At 39.2% G+C, this 16610-nt stretch overlaps 1 protein-coding gene across 1 annotated transcript in view; it reads left to right on the top strand.

Annotated features, from left to right (window-relative positions):
• The window catches only part of Fbxl17 (F-box and leucine rich repeat protein 17), a 449288-nt gene that overhangs the window by 284883 nt on the left and 147795 nt on the right, over positions 1-16610 (top strand). The window contains 1 exon segment of the mRNA XM_060368269.1: positions 9154-9230. Coding sequence (XP_060224252.1) covers positions 9154-9230 — 77 coding nt within the window.

The raw sequence follows: 16610 nt of genomic DNA on the forward strand, positions 1-16610 counted from the left end.
AACTGTCTCCAGTTTATTGGAATTACATTTCTGTCAGAAGAAATTAATGATTGATGTCAATATTTTCACTTTTAGAAGTATATGGACAGTTATAAGTGTGATTTTTTTTTTTTACTTAAGTAAAATGTTTTCTGGTTGTGTATATACAATGGCTAAAACCATCAGATTTGACCTACTGCCCTTCTTTCCTATAAAGATTAGAACAAAGATGATTCAGCTCTGACAGGAGCATTCACGTGTTATGACGTAGGACCTGGCAACAGACCTGTGGCAGTCCAGAGCTTGGAAGCAAGTCTGTTTTTCTTTTTTTTTTTTTTTAGCAGTGATGACCTCAGAGCTGCAACAGGCTGAGAGTTCAGTGTAACTGGGCTCCAGTAAGCTGAGTTCATGTATATCTCTGCCTGTGCAATCTTCTGCTTCCTCTCTCTGAAAGCATACGTCCACTGTTCTGTGATGCCGAATCTAGACTGGCCTCCCTAACTGCTTCTGTTTAGAGGCTAAGAACAGGACTAGGCTCCTCCGTTCTCCCACCTTCAGGATTAATTACTTGTATATGATTTCTACTTAAAATCACCTCTAAGAGCTCTTTCATTAGTTCTTAGACAGGCGGGAAGGTCATTGAAGCCTAGAAGTCAACCACAAAGTGAGCTCGTGTGGATGAGTGCTTGAGTGCACGGGGAGCAGTAAGGCGGGAGCTATGCCCACTTACTATCATCAAAGCTATTGACAAGCGTTAAGGTACCAAATTACTGTTCACTTTACTTGAAAAGTACTTTTTTTTTTTTTTTTTTGTATCACTACAACTGTTTCCTCAGAATTTTGAGTAGTGTTTTGGGATGTTTAGAACTGTTGTTAGCAAAGGTGGGGAACCATCACATATTTTTCTTAAATATGTGCATTTGTGTTTACCTCTCAGTCTTCTGAGACCCTCTGCCTTCCCAAATGAGATGGAAACCTTTTGTCAGTGTGTTGTCCGAGTTGCTTCATTGATTACACAGGTCAAGGGAGGTCTGTGTTGAACATCCATCTTGAGCTATTTCACAAAACCCCTGTGAAGGGCGGGCCGACTCCCAGAGAGTGGCGTAAAAAGACAACTAGTCACTGCAAAGTAGAGGTGCAGCTGTATTGGGGCGAGAGCATGCTTAACTCTTTCCTAAATGGGGCCTGAATCTCAGCTTCTAGATGCTTGTCCATCTACTACAATAAAAATCAGACATTTTAAATTAAAAGATGTGTCAAAATAAAAATATATTTGATGTAAATGTAAATGAGTCAGGTGTTTTTTGCTCTGCCTCTGCATAGATTAAATACTTTTCATTTTGGTAAGTCAGAAGCCTGGTGGATACCTTTAAAATATTGCTGGCATTACTGTAATTGATATTGCTTACTGTCATTGTAGAGAATGGTTGAGCTGGCCAGGATGGCCCCGACTGACGTTTTGCAGGAAAGGAGTACTCTCTGGAGGACTGTAGCTCCTCCCAGGGGTGGTAGAGCTGGAGTCTTTGGATGTCTGTTTTGGCTTTATTAAGTTTCTGGGCTTTCAATCCACACAGTAAACTTGTATAACATATAGACAGATAAGATCTTTTCATTTGCCCTCTGTGCTGAACTGTCAGAGGATAGCACCAATGGTGGCTTCACCCAAGCTGCAAAGTGTCTGGACTCCCTTTCAGTCATTAAAGATGAATTGATGGCGCTCCTCGAACCAACATTAAAAAAAATAAATTAATTAAAGAAGATTTTCAGCAATCACTATTTCCATACAGCTATATTTCTCTCCCAATGGGGGGAAAAATAATTGGATGGTTTCCAAATTCTGGCTATTATGAATAAAGCTGCTACGAACATGATTGAGCAGATGTCCTTGTACAGTTGAGCATATTTTGGATATATACCTAGGAGTGGTATAGCTAGATCTTGGGGTAGTACTATTCCTAATATTCAGAAAAAGCACCAGATTGATTTCCAAAGTGATTGTACAAGTTTACATTCCCACCAGCAATGGAGGAGGGTTCCCCTTTCTCCACATCCTTTCCAGAATGTGTTGTCACTTGAGGTGTTGGTCTTAGCCATTCTGATGGGTATAAGATGGAATCTCAGGGTCATTTTGATTTGCATTTCCTTTTCCCTAGTAAGGGAAGGAGGCTGTTTCTGACATAACTCAGTGGCCTGCTCTTTTATCACTCCTGAGGGGGATGCAGCCTTACCAGGCCACAGAGGAGGACAATGCAGCCAGTCCTGATGAGACCTGATAGGCTAGGGTTAGATGGAAAGGGAGGAGGACCTCCCCTATCAGTGGACTAGGGGAGGGGCATGGGAGGAGAAGAGGGAAGGAGGGTGGGACTAGCAGGAGAAGATAGAGGAAGAGTGGGTTTGGGAGGGGATGTAGGAGAGGGCTATACCTGGAAAACAAAGTGAATAAATTATAATAAATTTTTTAAAAGTGAAAAAAAAAGTCTAATTAGAATACCCCAAAAGGCAATGGTAATAAAACCTGATTATTGCTATTATATTTTTAAAAATCAGTTGGAATATCTTTGTTAGAGGAAGTCTCTCCTTTAATTTTTTTGTTATCTTTCTTCCTAGTGTTTCCATTTACCCTGAAAAATGACTCTCTTTGAGCCTGAGTAATTCTGAAGATAGTTTCGGTTCTCCATTCACGGCTATGAATACTAACATTAATGAAAAGTAAACAGTACTTGGCCCTTCACAGTTACAAGCCTTCTGTTCACCATTGGGTAATAATGTGCCTTGATTTGATAAAATGGGGATTTTAAATAAATAGAAGTTAGCATAGTTTCCACCCCCTGCTTGCTCTGTGGATGCTTCCCAAAAGTTTGCCCAGTTTGTTAATATAGAGCAATCGCTAAACTAAAAATATTTCTGAATATTAGCCAAACCATTAATGCCAGAGTTATTATAAGCTAGTTAGTTCAAGTCTCCTTTTTCTACCCCTTAGAGAAACTTCAGCCATTTTGTTTCTTGGTAGTTGAAAGGCAAGTGCTATTTACATGTAGGCCTCATTCTGCCTGAAGAGTATTTTAAATACCCTAGTAGACATTTAAATTCAATAAAAGCATGTTTGGATGCATGGGTAGAGATAACTATCTGCCATTTAAGTTGTTTGTGATGACATTTGTAAATACATTGGGAGATTCCATTTTGCTGCTGTATTATTCTTTCCTCGCTGAGTTCTGTGACTCACAAGAAGAAACCTGCCTAATGCTGAGAGTCCTTCGGGCCAGTGAGCTGTGCCAGGGAAGAATCGGCAGTTACCCATGAGCTCTGCCTTCCCCTCCTCACAAGTCTCTAACCCCTGGAAAGGGCTGCGAACTTAAGGACGCCTAGCCTAGCTTTTGACACACTTCCCTTGTATAAAACCAGAGGAACAGTTCCTACAATGGTCATTTTGTGACCTTTCACTACCTTCCTCTGGGACAGAATGGACACGAGTCTGCCACCGTCTAAGTGGGAAATGTCTACCTAAACAGAGCTCAGATTCACTAATCACTTACTCGCTTTCTAGAGAATGACATTTGGTAAGTGAGAACTTAATTGGTGTCCCGGGATAATTGTTGCTAGCTAGTGGAGCTGGTGACATTTTTCATGTCACTCCTAGTTTCTACCCCTGTGGTATATTAAGAATGTTCTTTGAGCAAATGAGTTAGTATTTTAATTGCAAATCAATCTTTTAAAAAATCAGCTTATGTATCTTCTATGAGAATATTTCCACAAGTGTTTATAAAAGTTAGACACAAGTTTCTATTTGCTATTCTGCAGTTATTGACATTGCATAGAAAAGCAATAAGAAAAAATAATGGAGAAATACAAAGTGCTGTCAATGTATCACTTTGCTGACATAGGTTAAATTCCTTAGATAATCTTTGTCCATCTAGTTCAGTTGTTTAACCTAAAGACTAAAATAGCTATATTACTGTGTTTCTATAAGGCTAAGCTATCCTGTTACTGGAAAGGGGATCTACAAATATAACACTTAAATTTTATTCATTAAATGGAAAATATGCTAGGTATAAATTAACTGATATAAATATTTTTTGTAAATTTTTCTTTCTTTAAACCTTGCTGTCTTTCACGTTTTTCGAAGGCATGGGAGCCTTGTAAATCATGTCCAATGTGATCAGATCATTCTTCAGCAAAACTCGATTTCAGACTTTAAAAAGAATGAATCTGCTATCATTATGCTTTTCCTCAGGTGCCAGTTTGTGTTTTGTCATCCTCTGGTATCACTTAAATAGCCTGCCTGTGAGTGAGCAGGACGTCCTTCTGCAGGACAGAGGGGCCTTGCTTCGTGCTTTAGGCCTTATACCCTCTTCCCTTCCTTGCCCCAGTGTGTGTGGACCCCCACACACACACACAGCCACAGTGTGGCTGTCCACAGGCACACAGTGGCAATTTACTTACCAGCTTCATTAGTTTTAAAATGCTGGAAATCCAGCTCTGTTTCTAGATCCCTACATAGATCACTTTTGAGGTGTGTTTTGAGTGGATAGGTTTCAGCTTCATGTTTACTCAACCTTAAACACCCCAAGTCTTTGTATGTATTTACCAAATTCTTTAAGCCACTCTCTATACCTTTTCTTCCTTTTAATCTGAGCTGTTGTTTTGTCTTGTTGCAATTTTCTCTCTTTAAAGATATGTCTGTTATTCAAATAGGAGCCTGGCTTGGGCGAGAACATCCCAAAGTGCCTTTAGAACTCCACCAAGCCCTGTACTAATGCATTTGTAATGGGGATATTTCTTTTCACACCTCGAAGGTGATTGAGCCTGTCATTTAAAGTAAGATTTGCAAACCAGTGTCTGGCAGCTCCAATTAGCTTCTTTCTGGTTTGAAACACATCACAAACAGTAACAAGGTCTCCCAGGATGTCCCTCCTGCACACAGTGCAGTCATATTTCCTCATTAGTTCTTTTCAATTGTCACTAATGCCATGTTCAGCCTTTTGAGGAGGAGACAAAAAACATAAAAATTTAGTATGTATGTAGAATGGGTCATTGTTTTCCATAATTCAAGGCTCTTTTGAATTCCTTTGATAATTTTGAAGCTTACACAGCTTAATTCATTAACCTTTAACCTTCACATAAATCAGGTAATTAGGAGTCTATTGCTAAGAAGACAGATTTTTTTCCCTCCATTGAAACTGAGAAATGCTTTATAATCTGAAAAAAGAAAGAAAGAAGAAAGAAAGAAAAAAGAAAAGAAAAAAAAGGAAAACACCTTAAATAGCTCACAAAATAACCTTCAGTTTTTAAATTTGAAAAAAAAATGTTTCAGGTATATTTTAGAACATTCTCAAAAGCAAGTAAGTATAAAATTATCAAAAATAATTTTGGATGCTCTAACTATCTAGAGCAGGGTTTTTTTTGGCACTTTTCTCTATTCTAAAAGAGAGAAAGAGAGAATATATATATAATATATATTCATTCTCAACAGCTGTTACTCAGTAATTTACAATAGTAAGACTTTAATTTTTTTTCTTTACACACCTGCCAAAGCAAGAAATAAACTAAGGGCAGACAATTCAGAATAAACCGAAGAGTATCTAAATGGACTAAAGACACTTAGTCTGGAAGGAAATGTTTACAGGAAACCGCAGTGTGCAGCAAGTGCCAGCCAAGGCAGGCGCCTGTTCCTTTTGCTTACAGGTGAGGCTGGGGCTGTCTCCTCAGTCATTTTCTCCTCTTGTTGAGGACATGCCTCCCTGTGACTTCTCAGAGCTCGGGGCCATGGTGTAGCTGGCCTTGCTAGGTTCTGATGTTCTTTGGCATTTTTCCATTATGTCATTTCTTTCCATGCTATTCATTTACCCCTTATAATCTTTCTCCTTGCCCTGAGGACTTAGTAGTCCCCTCTTTTAAATTCCTATATTGTCATGAGAGTTTCTGGATCTATGTAGAAAGTTTGTCATATATTATTCAGGGGTTTGTCCTTTGGAATGAGGGGGGCAAAGTGTAGAAGAGGCGGAAAGATTTTAAATTCTCAGTAAATGCTCATACCGTACCCTGGGTACGGATGTAATTTTCTCACCACGTGGTACAGAACATTCTCTTGTGTAATATATACAAATAAGGACAGGAATCGAGAAGTGTAGGTTTTAAACGTCATTTAAGTTTCCATCACACTGCTCAGGATTATCAAAGATTATCACTTTGAAAAGATTTTTAGCTTTTAAAAGTGCTTGAAAATACCCCTTAAGGTTTTCATAAGTACCTGTCGTGCAGATGTCTATAATTTTTATTATGTGCCATTTGGTACACATACACCCACACTCCCATACACACACTATACAATGAGATGAGTGAGTGTATAACAAGTCTTTGTAAAAAGGGGGAGCATACTCTGTAGACATGTGTGATACTGTAGCACTTCATCTGCATGTACTCTGGAGTGGTCTGTAAAAGTTTGAGGAAAGTCACTCCGCTGGTCTCTCATCAAGACCTGTCACTAATGCTGCCTGAGAAGCTACACTGGACAAAATCTCCAGAAAACTGCCAGGGGCATGAGGTGCTGCATATTTTCCCTCCATTGAAACTGAGAAATGCTTTATTTTCTGAAAAAAATAAAAGGAAGGAAGTAAAGAAGGAAGAAAGGAAAAGAAAAAAGGAGAGAAAAGAAAAAGGAGGGAGAACCCCTTAAAGAGCTAGCAAAATGACCGATTTGTAATGACAGGATAATGCACACCAGCGCCACTTTCAGCTTTCCGATCAGTGCTGCTTCCGCTACTTCGTTTCACTACTAGGCTGTTTCCTGATTTATGGAACTTAAAAATTCCGTCATCAGCTGTCACATCAGCGGATGACTTAGCATTAAATTTGTCTTTAAAGCCTTCAAGGAATCATTTGGTTTTGTTGTTTGTTGTTGGTTTTTTACCCCATCAGGTCTTGTTCTAGGGATCATTCTGGGATGAACATGACTCTGCCATCACTGGCTGCAGTGAAAGGCAGTTAAAATCTTGAAAGTCGTGTGACTAAGCCTTTAACAACAGGTGATTCTTCGCGAGGACAATGTGACCTTGGCTTACATTTTCCACTCATCACCTAGTGTGAAAGGTTGTAGGCACGGGTTACCTCTTGGGCAGGCTACCTGATCTTGCACTATCTCACAGCCATCCTTACATCCTAACTGCAGCTCTGCCATTTGGGGGGACCTCGGTGCTTGCTCCCTGACACTCAGCTCCCTGGGCAGTTGTCATCAGGGCTTGCTTTGTTTCTAGGCTGGTTTTGTTCTTGGAAGCAGTGCTTGATTTTCTGGTATAGTAGCATGCTTTCTGTTATCGGCTACCTCCAGCCCTCTGTGAATCTGTAATGATCAAATGTGCTTGTGGCATATCCAGTATAGATTGAAGAGGAATACAACAAGAGACTGCATTTCCTTAGTGTCTTTCAGAATCAAATATAAAATCAGGCATTTTGAACTATCTGTATGAAATATGAGAACAAAATGCAATCACTTTTTTTTCCCGCCTGATACCGCCACAACATATTGGATTAACTTTTTTAATCCAATAAGGAGGATAAAATATGTCTTTTCACTATACAGGAAGCGTTCAATAAATTTTAAATCATTAGGATTTTGTAATCTATGGATTTTATTTTTTATTCTTAGCATGAGAAAGTTCATTTTAAGTTGAATTTCTTCTTTTAGCATTTCTTTCTTATGAACTTATTAAAACATTGCATTAAAGCTAAATAATATGAAAACCGTCTTTAAAGTTTCCCTTCAGAATAATCCATGCCAATCACAGTTTTATTATGTTGCTGTTTGAAGTTTTCTGTTGTCAATGTTATAGAAAACATATCTGTTTTAGTCATAAATCTTTTCATATAAAATAACCAAAGAAGCCTGGTTACCTGGTTGCCCTGGGAAACATGAAATGCTTATCATTCCATTAGGGCAAAATTTTATAAAAATGCTGCAAAAGAAAAATATCTTTCTTATTAATATAACCTTCAGTAATGAATTGTATGGGATAAAATTATATAAAATTCCCTGACATTTTATGAAGATATCTACAAATAAGCCAGGCAGAAAATGAAATATCCGAAAGACAGAGATGGATGCCAAGTGAGTTTTGATGGATTGTACACACAGGTATTGAGTTGCTTGAACCTTACTTCCTAGGAAAGGTTAATGACTCTTTTTGCTTTTTACCCTTTTACTTAACTGCTATCTATACAGATTAAATGGGGGCTGCATTGAAGGGCACCTGGGCCTGTGTGTCATCTGACCGGACAGCTGTCTGGTAGTATAGGAAAATGAGCTATGAGATAGGTAGGGATTAATCATTATTTTTAAAATTCGTTAGGTTCTCTACTGAAGTTCTGCCAAGGCTGTACGCAGAAAATTAATTTAAATGAAAATCAAAAAAGATTTTTAAAACATTTTATAACTGTATAATTAAAATAGTCTAATGGTTCATTTAAAATATTAAAATTGAAACATTTCCAATTATTTATTTTTATGTGAATTGGTGTTTTGCCTGCATTTCTATCTGTGTGAGGGTGTCAGATCTTGGAGTTACAGTTAGGGTGTAGAGTTACAGTTAGGGTGCTGGAAATTGAACCCGGGTCCCCTGGAAAAGCAGTCAGTGTTCTTAACCGCTGAGCCATTTCTCTAGCCCCTGAAACATTAAAATGAAAGTTTTATCATTCTTGTATGTTCAAGTTTTATGTTCTTTATCAGTTGTAGATATTTTAACTTTGGATTGTATGTAGAATGAAATGTCTTCAGAATTTTATCCTGAAATTTGAAATAATCGAACTTCGAATAATTATTCTTTTGAAATAGCTACCCACATATATACTACAAGTTGGGTTTATTATTTTATGTAATTTTATATAAATGAAGTATTCATTATATCACATGGGCTGGCTTACCACCTTTTTATACCCAAATTTGTAGTGTTCTTAAAGGAATATCTTCTTCCCATCTCTTGGGTTTTAAAAGATGTAATAAAACCATTTAGGGTTAGAGCACTTAACTTGAAAGCAGAGACTCTAAGACTTCCCGCAAACCTCCAGTGAGGTGTGTTGAAAGCAGAGGGCTGTGATGTTGATGACATACTGACCCCATTTGTGGATTTGTTAATTTAACTGGGATGTTCGAGTATAACACCACCACTTTGTGTGTTTCAGGTGTGTGGAGGTCATTGCAAAGGAGGGACAAAACCTGAAAGAGCTGTACTTGGTGTCCTGTAAAATCACCGATTATGGTATGTTACAAGCCTTTGTCCTAATCCCTTACCCTTAGGTGAGTAAAGCTTTTAAAAGTCATCAAAAGTTATTTAGAGAGAAATCAAGAATTATCTTAGAGAGACAGTTTGTGTTCATTTATGCTGATTCTGATGCAACAAAAATAAAAGGAGAAAGAAATAATAATCTAGAAATCACAGCAGAGTGAATGTAGGCATGAGCTCACTGCACAGATGCACCTACAGACAGGATTAAAGAGTGTGGATTGAAGAGCAGGGAAATGGAAATAACTTTCAGGTCTCTAAACCTTCAGGTCTGATCCCATAAACAGGACTAATAAAGTCAGTATATTTAGTTCCCTCGCTCACGTCGTACTACGTAAAGTGTATGTCTGATGGCAAGCCTTCTTAGTGCTGGGGCCTCTGCACCATCAGAATGGCCACTTGAAGAGGGAGCTGGAGTGCTGGGGTATGTTTGTATCAGCAGTCTACGGTATGTAAGAACTTAAATAGATCTCATAAGCACTGTCCTAAGAGTATGCACCCTATTGAAATAGGTGAATAACCCAGCCTTTCTTTTCTTCTTGTGTTTTACATTTTTTCCTGTCAATATGTGTCTGACCTATATATATATAGTTTTAGTCAGATATTTGTCATTATATAAAAGAGAAATGTTTCCTTTTTCTGACTGTTTAAATTGTTTAAATTTGTTTTCTGTCTTGAGGGAAATTAATATCCCATTAAGTCTTCCATTTTTCGCTTTTCTGTCTGCTGTGACTCCAATCCTAGGCTGTCATGCTGGCCTGCCCTGGGGAGGAGATTCCAAGTCTGCCATTCAGAAAAATCCAAAAGCCCCAACAGGACAACGTAGGGGCTGGGGATGTAGCCTATTGACATATTGTTTGCCTAGCATACATGGAGCTCCGTACTTAACTTATAGCTACTTTCTCAAAAACAAACAAACAAACAAAAGAAACCTAAGTCGTCTCTTGCCTGGCTTGGCGTGCTCCATAGGTTTCTTGCTTCCCACACTCTTCTCCTTCAGTCATGACATGCTCTCCTTCCTCCAGCCCTGCCAGTTGTCACGGTACTAATCGCCAAGGGAGCTGGACTAAGCACCCTCCCCTTTCCATGCAGTCTTAGGAGACTCCACGCTGAAAACTGTCGCTGAACTTACACTGTGTTTTGGAGACTTTTTTTGTTTATTTGTTTGCTTGGTTGTTTCATAATAAAGTTCCTGTCCAGCTTGTAACATTTAACTCAGCAAGTGCAGAGAATGTTCCAGAAGATTCAGGGAAGAGAAAAGGTGTTGAGCTTGAGAAAAATCTGAAGTTGAACTTTTTATCTGTTCTTTGACCTTAAGGAAGTGTCCTCACGTATAGGAGACTCGTTTATTTGTAGAGAGTTGATTTCTCTGTTTGCCTGCTGCCCAGTCAAGTGAGCAGTGGGCGTATGCTGGTTGAGAGCACTGCTTTCCTGTCAGAGGAAGAACAGAGGCAAGACTGACTGGAGGCGCTCCCACCAGCCTCCTGTCCCAGGTCCTGGGACTTTTCTTCTGTTGTTTCTTTACTTCCTGTAATTTTGTGACATTGCCCTTTTTCAGTATTTCAGGATTTTGTAATACTTGCCTCCTCTGTGATGACATTATGCTAAAACCTTGCCTCCAAGACTTAGTTTACTTGTGTCTTTGCACACTGCAAAGGTATGCTTCTCGATCCCCTCTGCAGTGTCTGCAAATCTGAACCTGCATGGTTTTTAAACTCCTGAGTGTGTGAGCCATGTTGAAGACCAGGTAAAGAAGAATTTCTAGGTAGTGGGACTAGAGCAGAGATTCTGTGATTGTGCATAAATGATGAATATATCCAACCAAATCAGAACTACTATTTGACTGCTGAGGCCATTTTAAAATTGGACATTTTTTTAGGTATACCTTATCTCTTAAGGGATGTCGTTCTTTTGGTGACTGGCATATTTCTGCTTCACCCACATTCAAGTTGATCGTTTTCCTCCTTCCCTTTTCTTGCCGTGCTATTTACTAGATGTGGGTCTACTTTGGGTGGATAAGAGGGTGCTTTTAACAGTGTAGCAGGGTACCCTGACTACCCTGACCCTGGCATTTCTTTATGATTTTTGTCAAGATCCTCTCAGGTGTCGAATGTGGCTCTAGTGGGTAGCAGCACCTAGCCAGGCTGTTACAAAGGTATGTTCATTTAAACTAATGTGTGATACAGTTGTCATGCAGAAAGCCATCATACTAATATGCTTCTAACTCCTCCACATTAAACAGATCTTTATGGTAAAGGATAGCAATTTATAAACAAGTCAGTAAGTCAGAAACATCTATGTGGAAAATGCAGCCTTTGGGAAATGGTTCCCTGAAGAGAAACCTGGCCAATGCTGTCACTCTCCTCACTGAACAAATTGGGGGGGAGGTGATGGGGGCTGAAACTCAGGAAGTTTGGTTATAGTTACACTTTTCTCTGTTCTGTTCATCATAACCCTAAAGTATGTTGCTTAATCTCTTAGTTTTGCCATCTGTTAAGCCACATAATATGTCCCACAGGAGGGAGTGAAAATGAATAGAAAGTAGGCGGGTACGTGCCCGCTGCTATACTGGACACTCAGTAATAGTTAGTTCTTAGAAATTACCCAGGACACACACACACACACACTTTCTTCTATGTCGCCTCCTGTTTGTGGGAAACATAGTTACAATTTGAAGGTGAGTTAGTTCTCTTAACTCCTTATAATTATAACTCCTTATAATGCACATCTTGTAATCAGTGGTCAGAACCAGCCCTTATCCTGGCAGCACAGAACGCCATCAGATACGATAAATGGAATGTATTCTCTCCATTAGTGTCTCCACACTAAAGTTTTTCGTTGTAACCCTGTGTCAGGGGGCAGTTGTAAAGGGGACCCAGGTTACAGGAGAGTTGTTAGCACATTTTTTAACTTTAGAATTCTTGAGAACCCTTAAAAGTGTACTCTGAAAAGTATCTTTTTGTTTCCATTCTCAGACTGTCAAGTAGCCTTTAAAGAGGGCTGTAAATACTTACCTACTCACATTGTAGTTTAGGGTCTCCAACACCTGCAGCAGCACTGTGTTTTGACCTGTTTTTTCAGTTCTGGAGTCAAGCTCAGGGTCTTGACTCCACTGCTTAACAGCGTTCGCCGCCAGGTGGCTTCCCTCAGTGCTACTCCACGAGCTCCTCTGTTGCTTCAGCTACTCCTGTTGCTCTTGGAAGCCTGGAAGTGCTCTCCTGAGTCTTTTCTTGCCTTCTAAGTATTGCTTTCGGTCACATTACTGCTCTGACTTGGGACACTTTAACTTGACAGTAAAGCGCACCAGACTTTTGGCTTACTCGTGACAGAGGGTTTCCCAAACCAAAGCCTGTGCTGTGCCCACTGTTACCATGAGAGCTGTCATTTCAGTTGGCCTAACAGTTACAGGCCTGATACACATTCATTCTGTCAGAATAGAAAGTGAACATGCCTGTGTGCCAGGCCCTGTTCTCTGTGTGGGAAAGGTGCAGTTTGTTTCCCTCATCCTGAAGCGGGTCATAGGAGCACTGGGAGGTCAGGGCCACCCTGGTGCTGTGCAGCAGGGATGATGGTACAAGTCTTTCTCCCAGGCAAGAAGAATGGTTGTGGTGCTCTGGTAAGACTAATCTTTGCTTTGATATAAGCCGTGCTTCATGCTTGCCGTATTGACCTTCTTCCACTCTTGAAAGATTAATGGGCTGCACCTTCCCGAACCCTTCTTGGGATCACAGATCTGTTTTGCTGTTAGTCAACTCAAATTAGAATCTGGGATGCATTATCCAAGCAGCTCTGCCAGGGAGACAAAAGAAAAACAAGGTCTGCAATACCCACAGCAAAAGTGCCTCTCGTTCCTTAAGTCTTATACCAAAAATCAATTTACTCCTATTATATCGTCTTATTTTTCGTATTATTAGGTGTGTATTACCTACAGTGATGTTCCATTTAAAACAACTTTTTAGCTTTTTCTTTTTGTTTCAGTTTAAATTGTACTTTAAACTGCTCCAAGATTGCTGGGTAAGATGCGCCTCTCTTTGTCAGCAGGACTAACTCTAATAGCTGTAAAGTGACAGAGAAGAGCTTTAGAACATGTATTTGCAAGTCAAGAAGAATACTTTATTGCTTACTGTTATTATTCTCATTTCCCATTCTATTATTTAAATATAAATAGCACTCATTGTTCCTTGCAGAATAGTACTGCTTTGCCAAACCCTCAGAAATTCTCATTTTTTATATGTCCATTTAGAAATTTTTCTCTGTTTCTACTTCTTTACTTTATTCTTCATTCTGCTACATTTAGAAAATATCATGATCTCTTTCCTTCTAAATAATGGACCTGATTTCTCACCTGAAATTTGGTACATTTATTTATGTGAAAGAAAGGGACACAAGAAGAGAATGCGGAAATATGATGAATGAGAATTCCCTGTGTGTGTGTGTGTGTGTGTGTGTGTGTGTGTGTGTGTATACTACAATTTTCAGAGAACAAGTCGTGGGAGTAAATTCTCTCCTTCCATTATGTGGCTCCATAGGACCAAATTCTTGCATTCTGAGCCATTCTGTTGCCCTGATATATTTACTTATAGCTTTCTCTAAATGCTTTTGTCTTCTTGGAGCAAAGGAATTACTTATTTTCTTCCGTGGTTACTAAGTCATCCCAAGACTGTAGCTAGGTTTCCTTGAAGTAGAAGATGGAACAATCACAGTGTTTATGCCATTTTCGATAATAAACTACCACATTCCGATTTACTGACAAAGACTGTTAAAAATACTTCTTAACCCATACTTCTGTTGAAGGGAGAATCACTGTCTTAACGATATTAAGAATCCTCTTACATGTATGTAGTGTTTATGATTTAATTTCTATCAGCAATGCTTTATAGCTTTTGGTTAAATACATCTCTGTATATTGTGTGCATTTGCTCCTATTTTAAATGTGTTACATATTTTAACAGATTTTTTTCTCATAAGTAGAAAAGAAATATTTATATGCTTACTCAGTATTTTTCATTCTTGCTAAGTTCACTTAATTCTTTTAGCTATTAAAATTTTTTAAATTTTCTCTATGAAAAAAATTCCTACCATAACCAATTGAACAGAACTTTGCCTTCAGTAGAGTTTTTAAGTTAGAAATAGCCTAACCCATATTTTCAGTGTAAACCTATTTGTATGATTATGCACATGAACAGTCTTACACCTCCAAGCACTACATGCATTCTATTGCTCTAAATTAACTTTTTATAACTGAATGCTATAATTCTATGTTTACATAACTATTATCTAAAGTACGAACTTTGCAAAGTTTCTTTTCTTTTGAATTTGGAAGTACTGTGTTTAATTTTAATTAGCTGCTTTTAACCTTACTTTCTAATGGAGGAGTCTCCTTTTTGTTAATTTTTTTTTGTATAATTTATTCACTTTGTATCCTGATTGTAGACCCCTCCCTCATCTCTTCCTCGTCCTCCCCTCCCTGCCTCTTTCCTAGTGCACTTTCACCCTAGCCTATCAAGTCTCCTCAGGACTGCCTGGTTCCTCTTCCTCTGTGGCCTGGTAAGGACACCCCACCAGGAGGAAGTGATCAAAGAACAGGCAACCAAGTTCATGTCAGAGATTGCCTCTGCTCTCCTTATCAAGGAACTCGCTTGGAGACTAAACTGGCTATAGGCTACATCTGAGCAGGGGCTCTAGGTCTCCTACATGGATGGTACTTGGTTAATACATCAGTCTCTGCAGGACCCCCTGGGTCCAGATATTTTGGCTTTGTTGGTCTCCTTGTGGAGTTCCTTTTCCCTCTGGGTCCTTCTATTCCCCCCCCCCCCACACACACACACTTCTTCCATAACACTCCCTGTACTCTGCCCAGAGTTTGGCTCTGGGTCTCTGCATCTGCTTTGAATCCCTGCTGGGTGGAGTCTTTCAGAGGACATCTGTGGTAGGCTCCCATCCTGTTCTCTTTCTTCATGTGCTTTGGTGTCTGTTCTATTTGCCCTTTTGAATGAGAATTAAGCATCCTCCTTAGGGTCCTCCTTGCTATGTAGCTTTTGGGCTGTAGATTTAGTATGGTTATCCTATACCTGTAGATTTAGTATGGTTATCATAATGGCTAAGATCAGAAATTCAAGTGACAACACTTGCTGGAGAGGATGTAGAGAAAGGGGAATCCTCCTCCATTGCTGGTACAAGTACTTTGGAATTCAATCTGGTGCTTTCTCAGAAATAGTTATGCCCTCAAGACCCAGCTATACCACTCCTGGGCATATACCTAAAAGATGTTCTACCGTACAAAAGGACATTTGCTCAACTATGTTCATAGCAGCTTTTTTGTAATAGGCCAGAATCTGTACACAGCCTAGACGCCCCTCAACCGAAGAATACATACAGAAATTGTAGTACATTTACACAATGGAATACTACTCAGCTATTAAAAAGAAGGAAATCATGAAATTTGTAGGCAAATGGATGGAACTAGAAAAGATCATCCTGAGTAAGGTAACCAAGACCCAGAAAGACACACATGGCATATACTCACTTTTAAGTGAATATTAACCATATAATATAGAATAAACATACTAAAAGTCTATATACCCAAGAAGCTAAACAACAAGGAGGACCCTAAAGGAGTCTCCTTTATAGATATGGAAAACTTAGCTCAAATCAAGTGATTTTTTTTTAACATGCTCGCTTTTTTATTTCATTGCTTTCTACTGTGAAGACTAAGCATTTTAGTTGGTGGTGGTCATGGTCTAAGCACAAAGACAAAGAGAATCATCATTGTCCTCATCAGTGTACTATCACTGTAGTTTGTAAGCAGCCTTGCAACACCTACCGTGAACACCAGCTTCTTGGTTTGTAGTATTCAATGAAAAAATTTAAAAAGGACATCTTGATGTCCACAAGTTCTTGAGAATGCTGTCTTGAGTAGTAATGAGCTCTCTGTTCAAAGATCTATGAAAGGAGAGATAATCTCTGATGAGGTGGAGGGAATATGGAAGCCTAAGAAGATACTTGCCCTATGTGATTCTTAAATCCTTTTGTAATTCTAGGCTTAATTCTGCACTGTTTCATTCAGCCAAGCTTTACTGTGAAGTGTGCACACTGCTGGTGGGCTCTGTGGAAGATCCCCAAATTAAGAAATGGATAAGAAGAAATAGTCATATATTAATAAGCTTTCCGTAGTTTTAAGCAATATGGCGGCATCAGTTTAACAGGTAGGTCTGCAAGATGTAGGGGCTTAGGAGAAGACAGAATCATTGACTGCCCTAGCTGGGGAACCATTTGGGGGAGGGGCAGCAGAAGAGGGCATCTAAGTTATTGTGAGGCCCTGGGGAAGACTTGGAGCAGGTGTCTGAATGGATGAGT

The sequence above is a fragment of the Meriones unguiculatus genome, chromosome 15 (assembly GCF_030254825.1).
Source record: "Meriones unguiculatus strain TT.TT164.6M chromosome 15, Bangor_MerUng_6.1, whole genome shotgun sequence".
NCBI lineage: Eukaryota > Metazoa > Chordata > Mammalia > Rodentia > Muridae > Meriones > Meriones unguiculatus.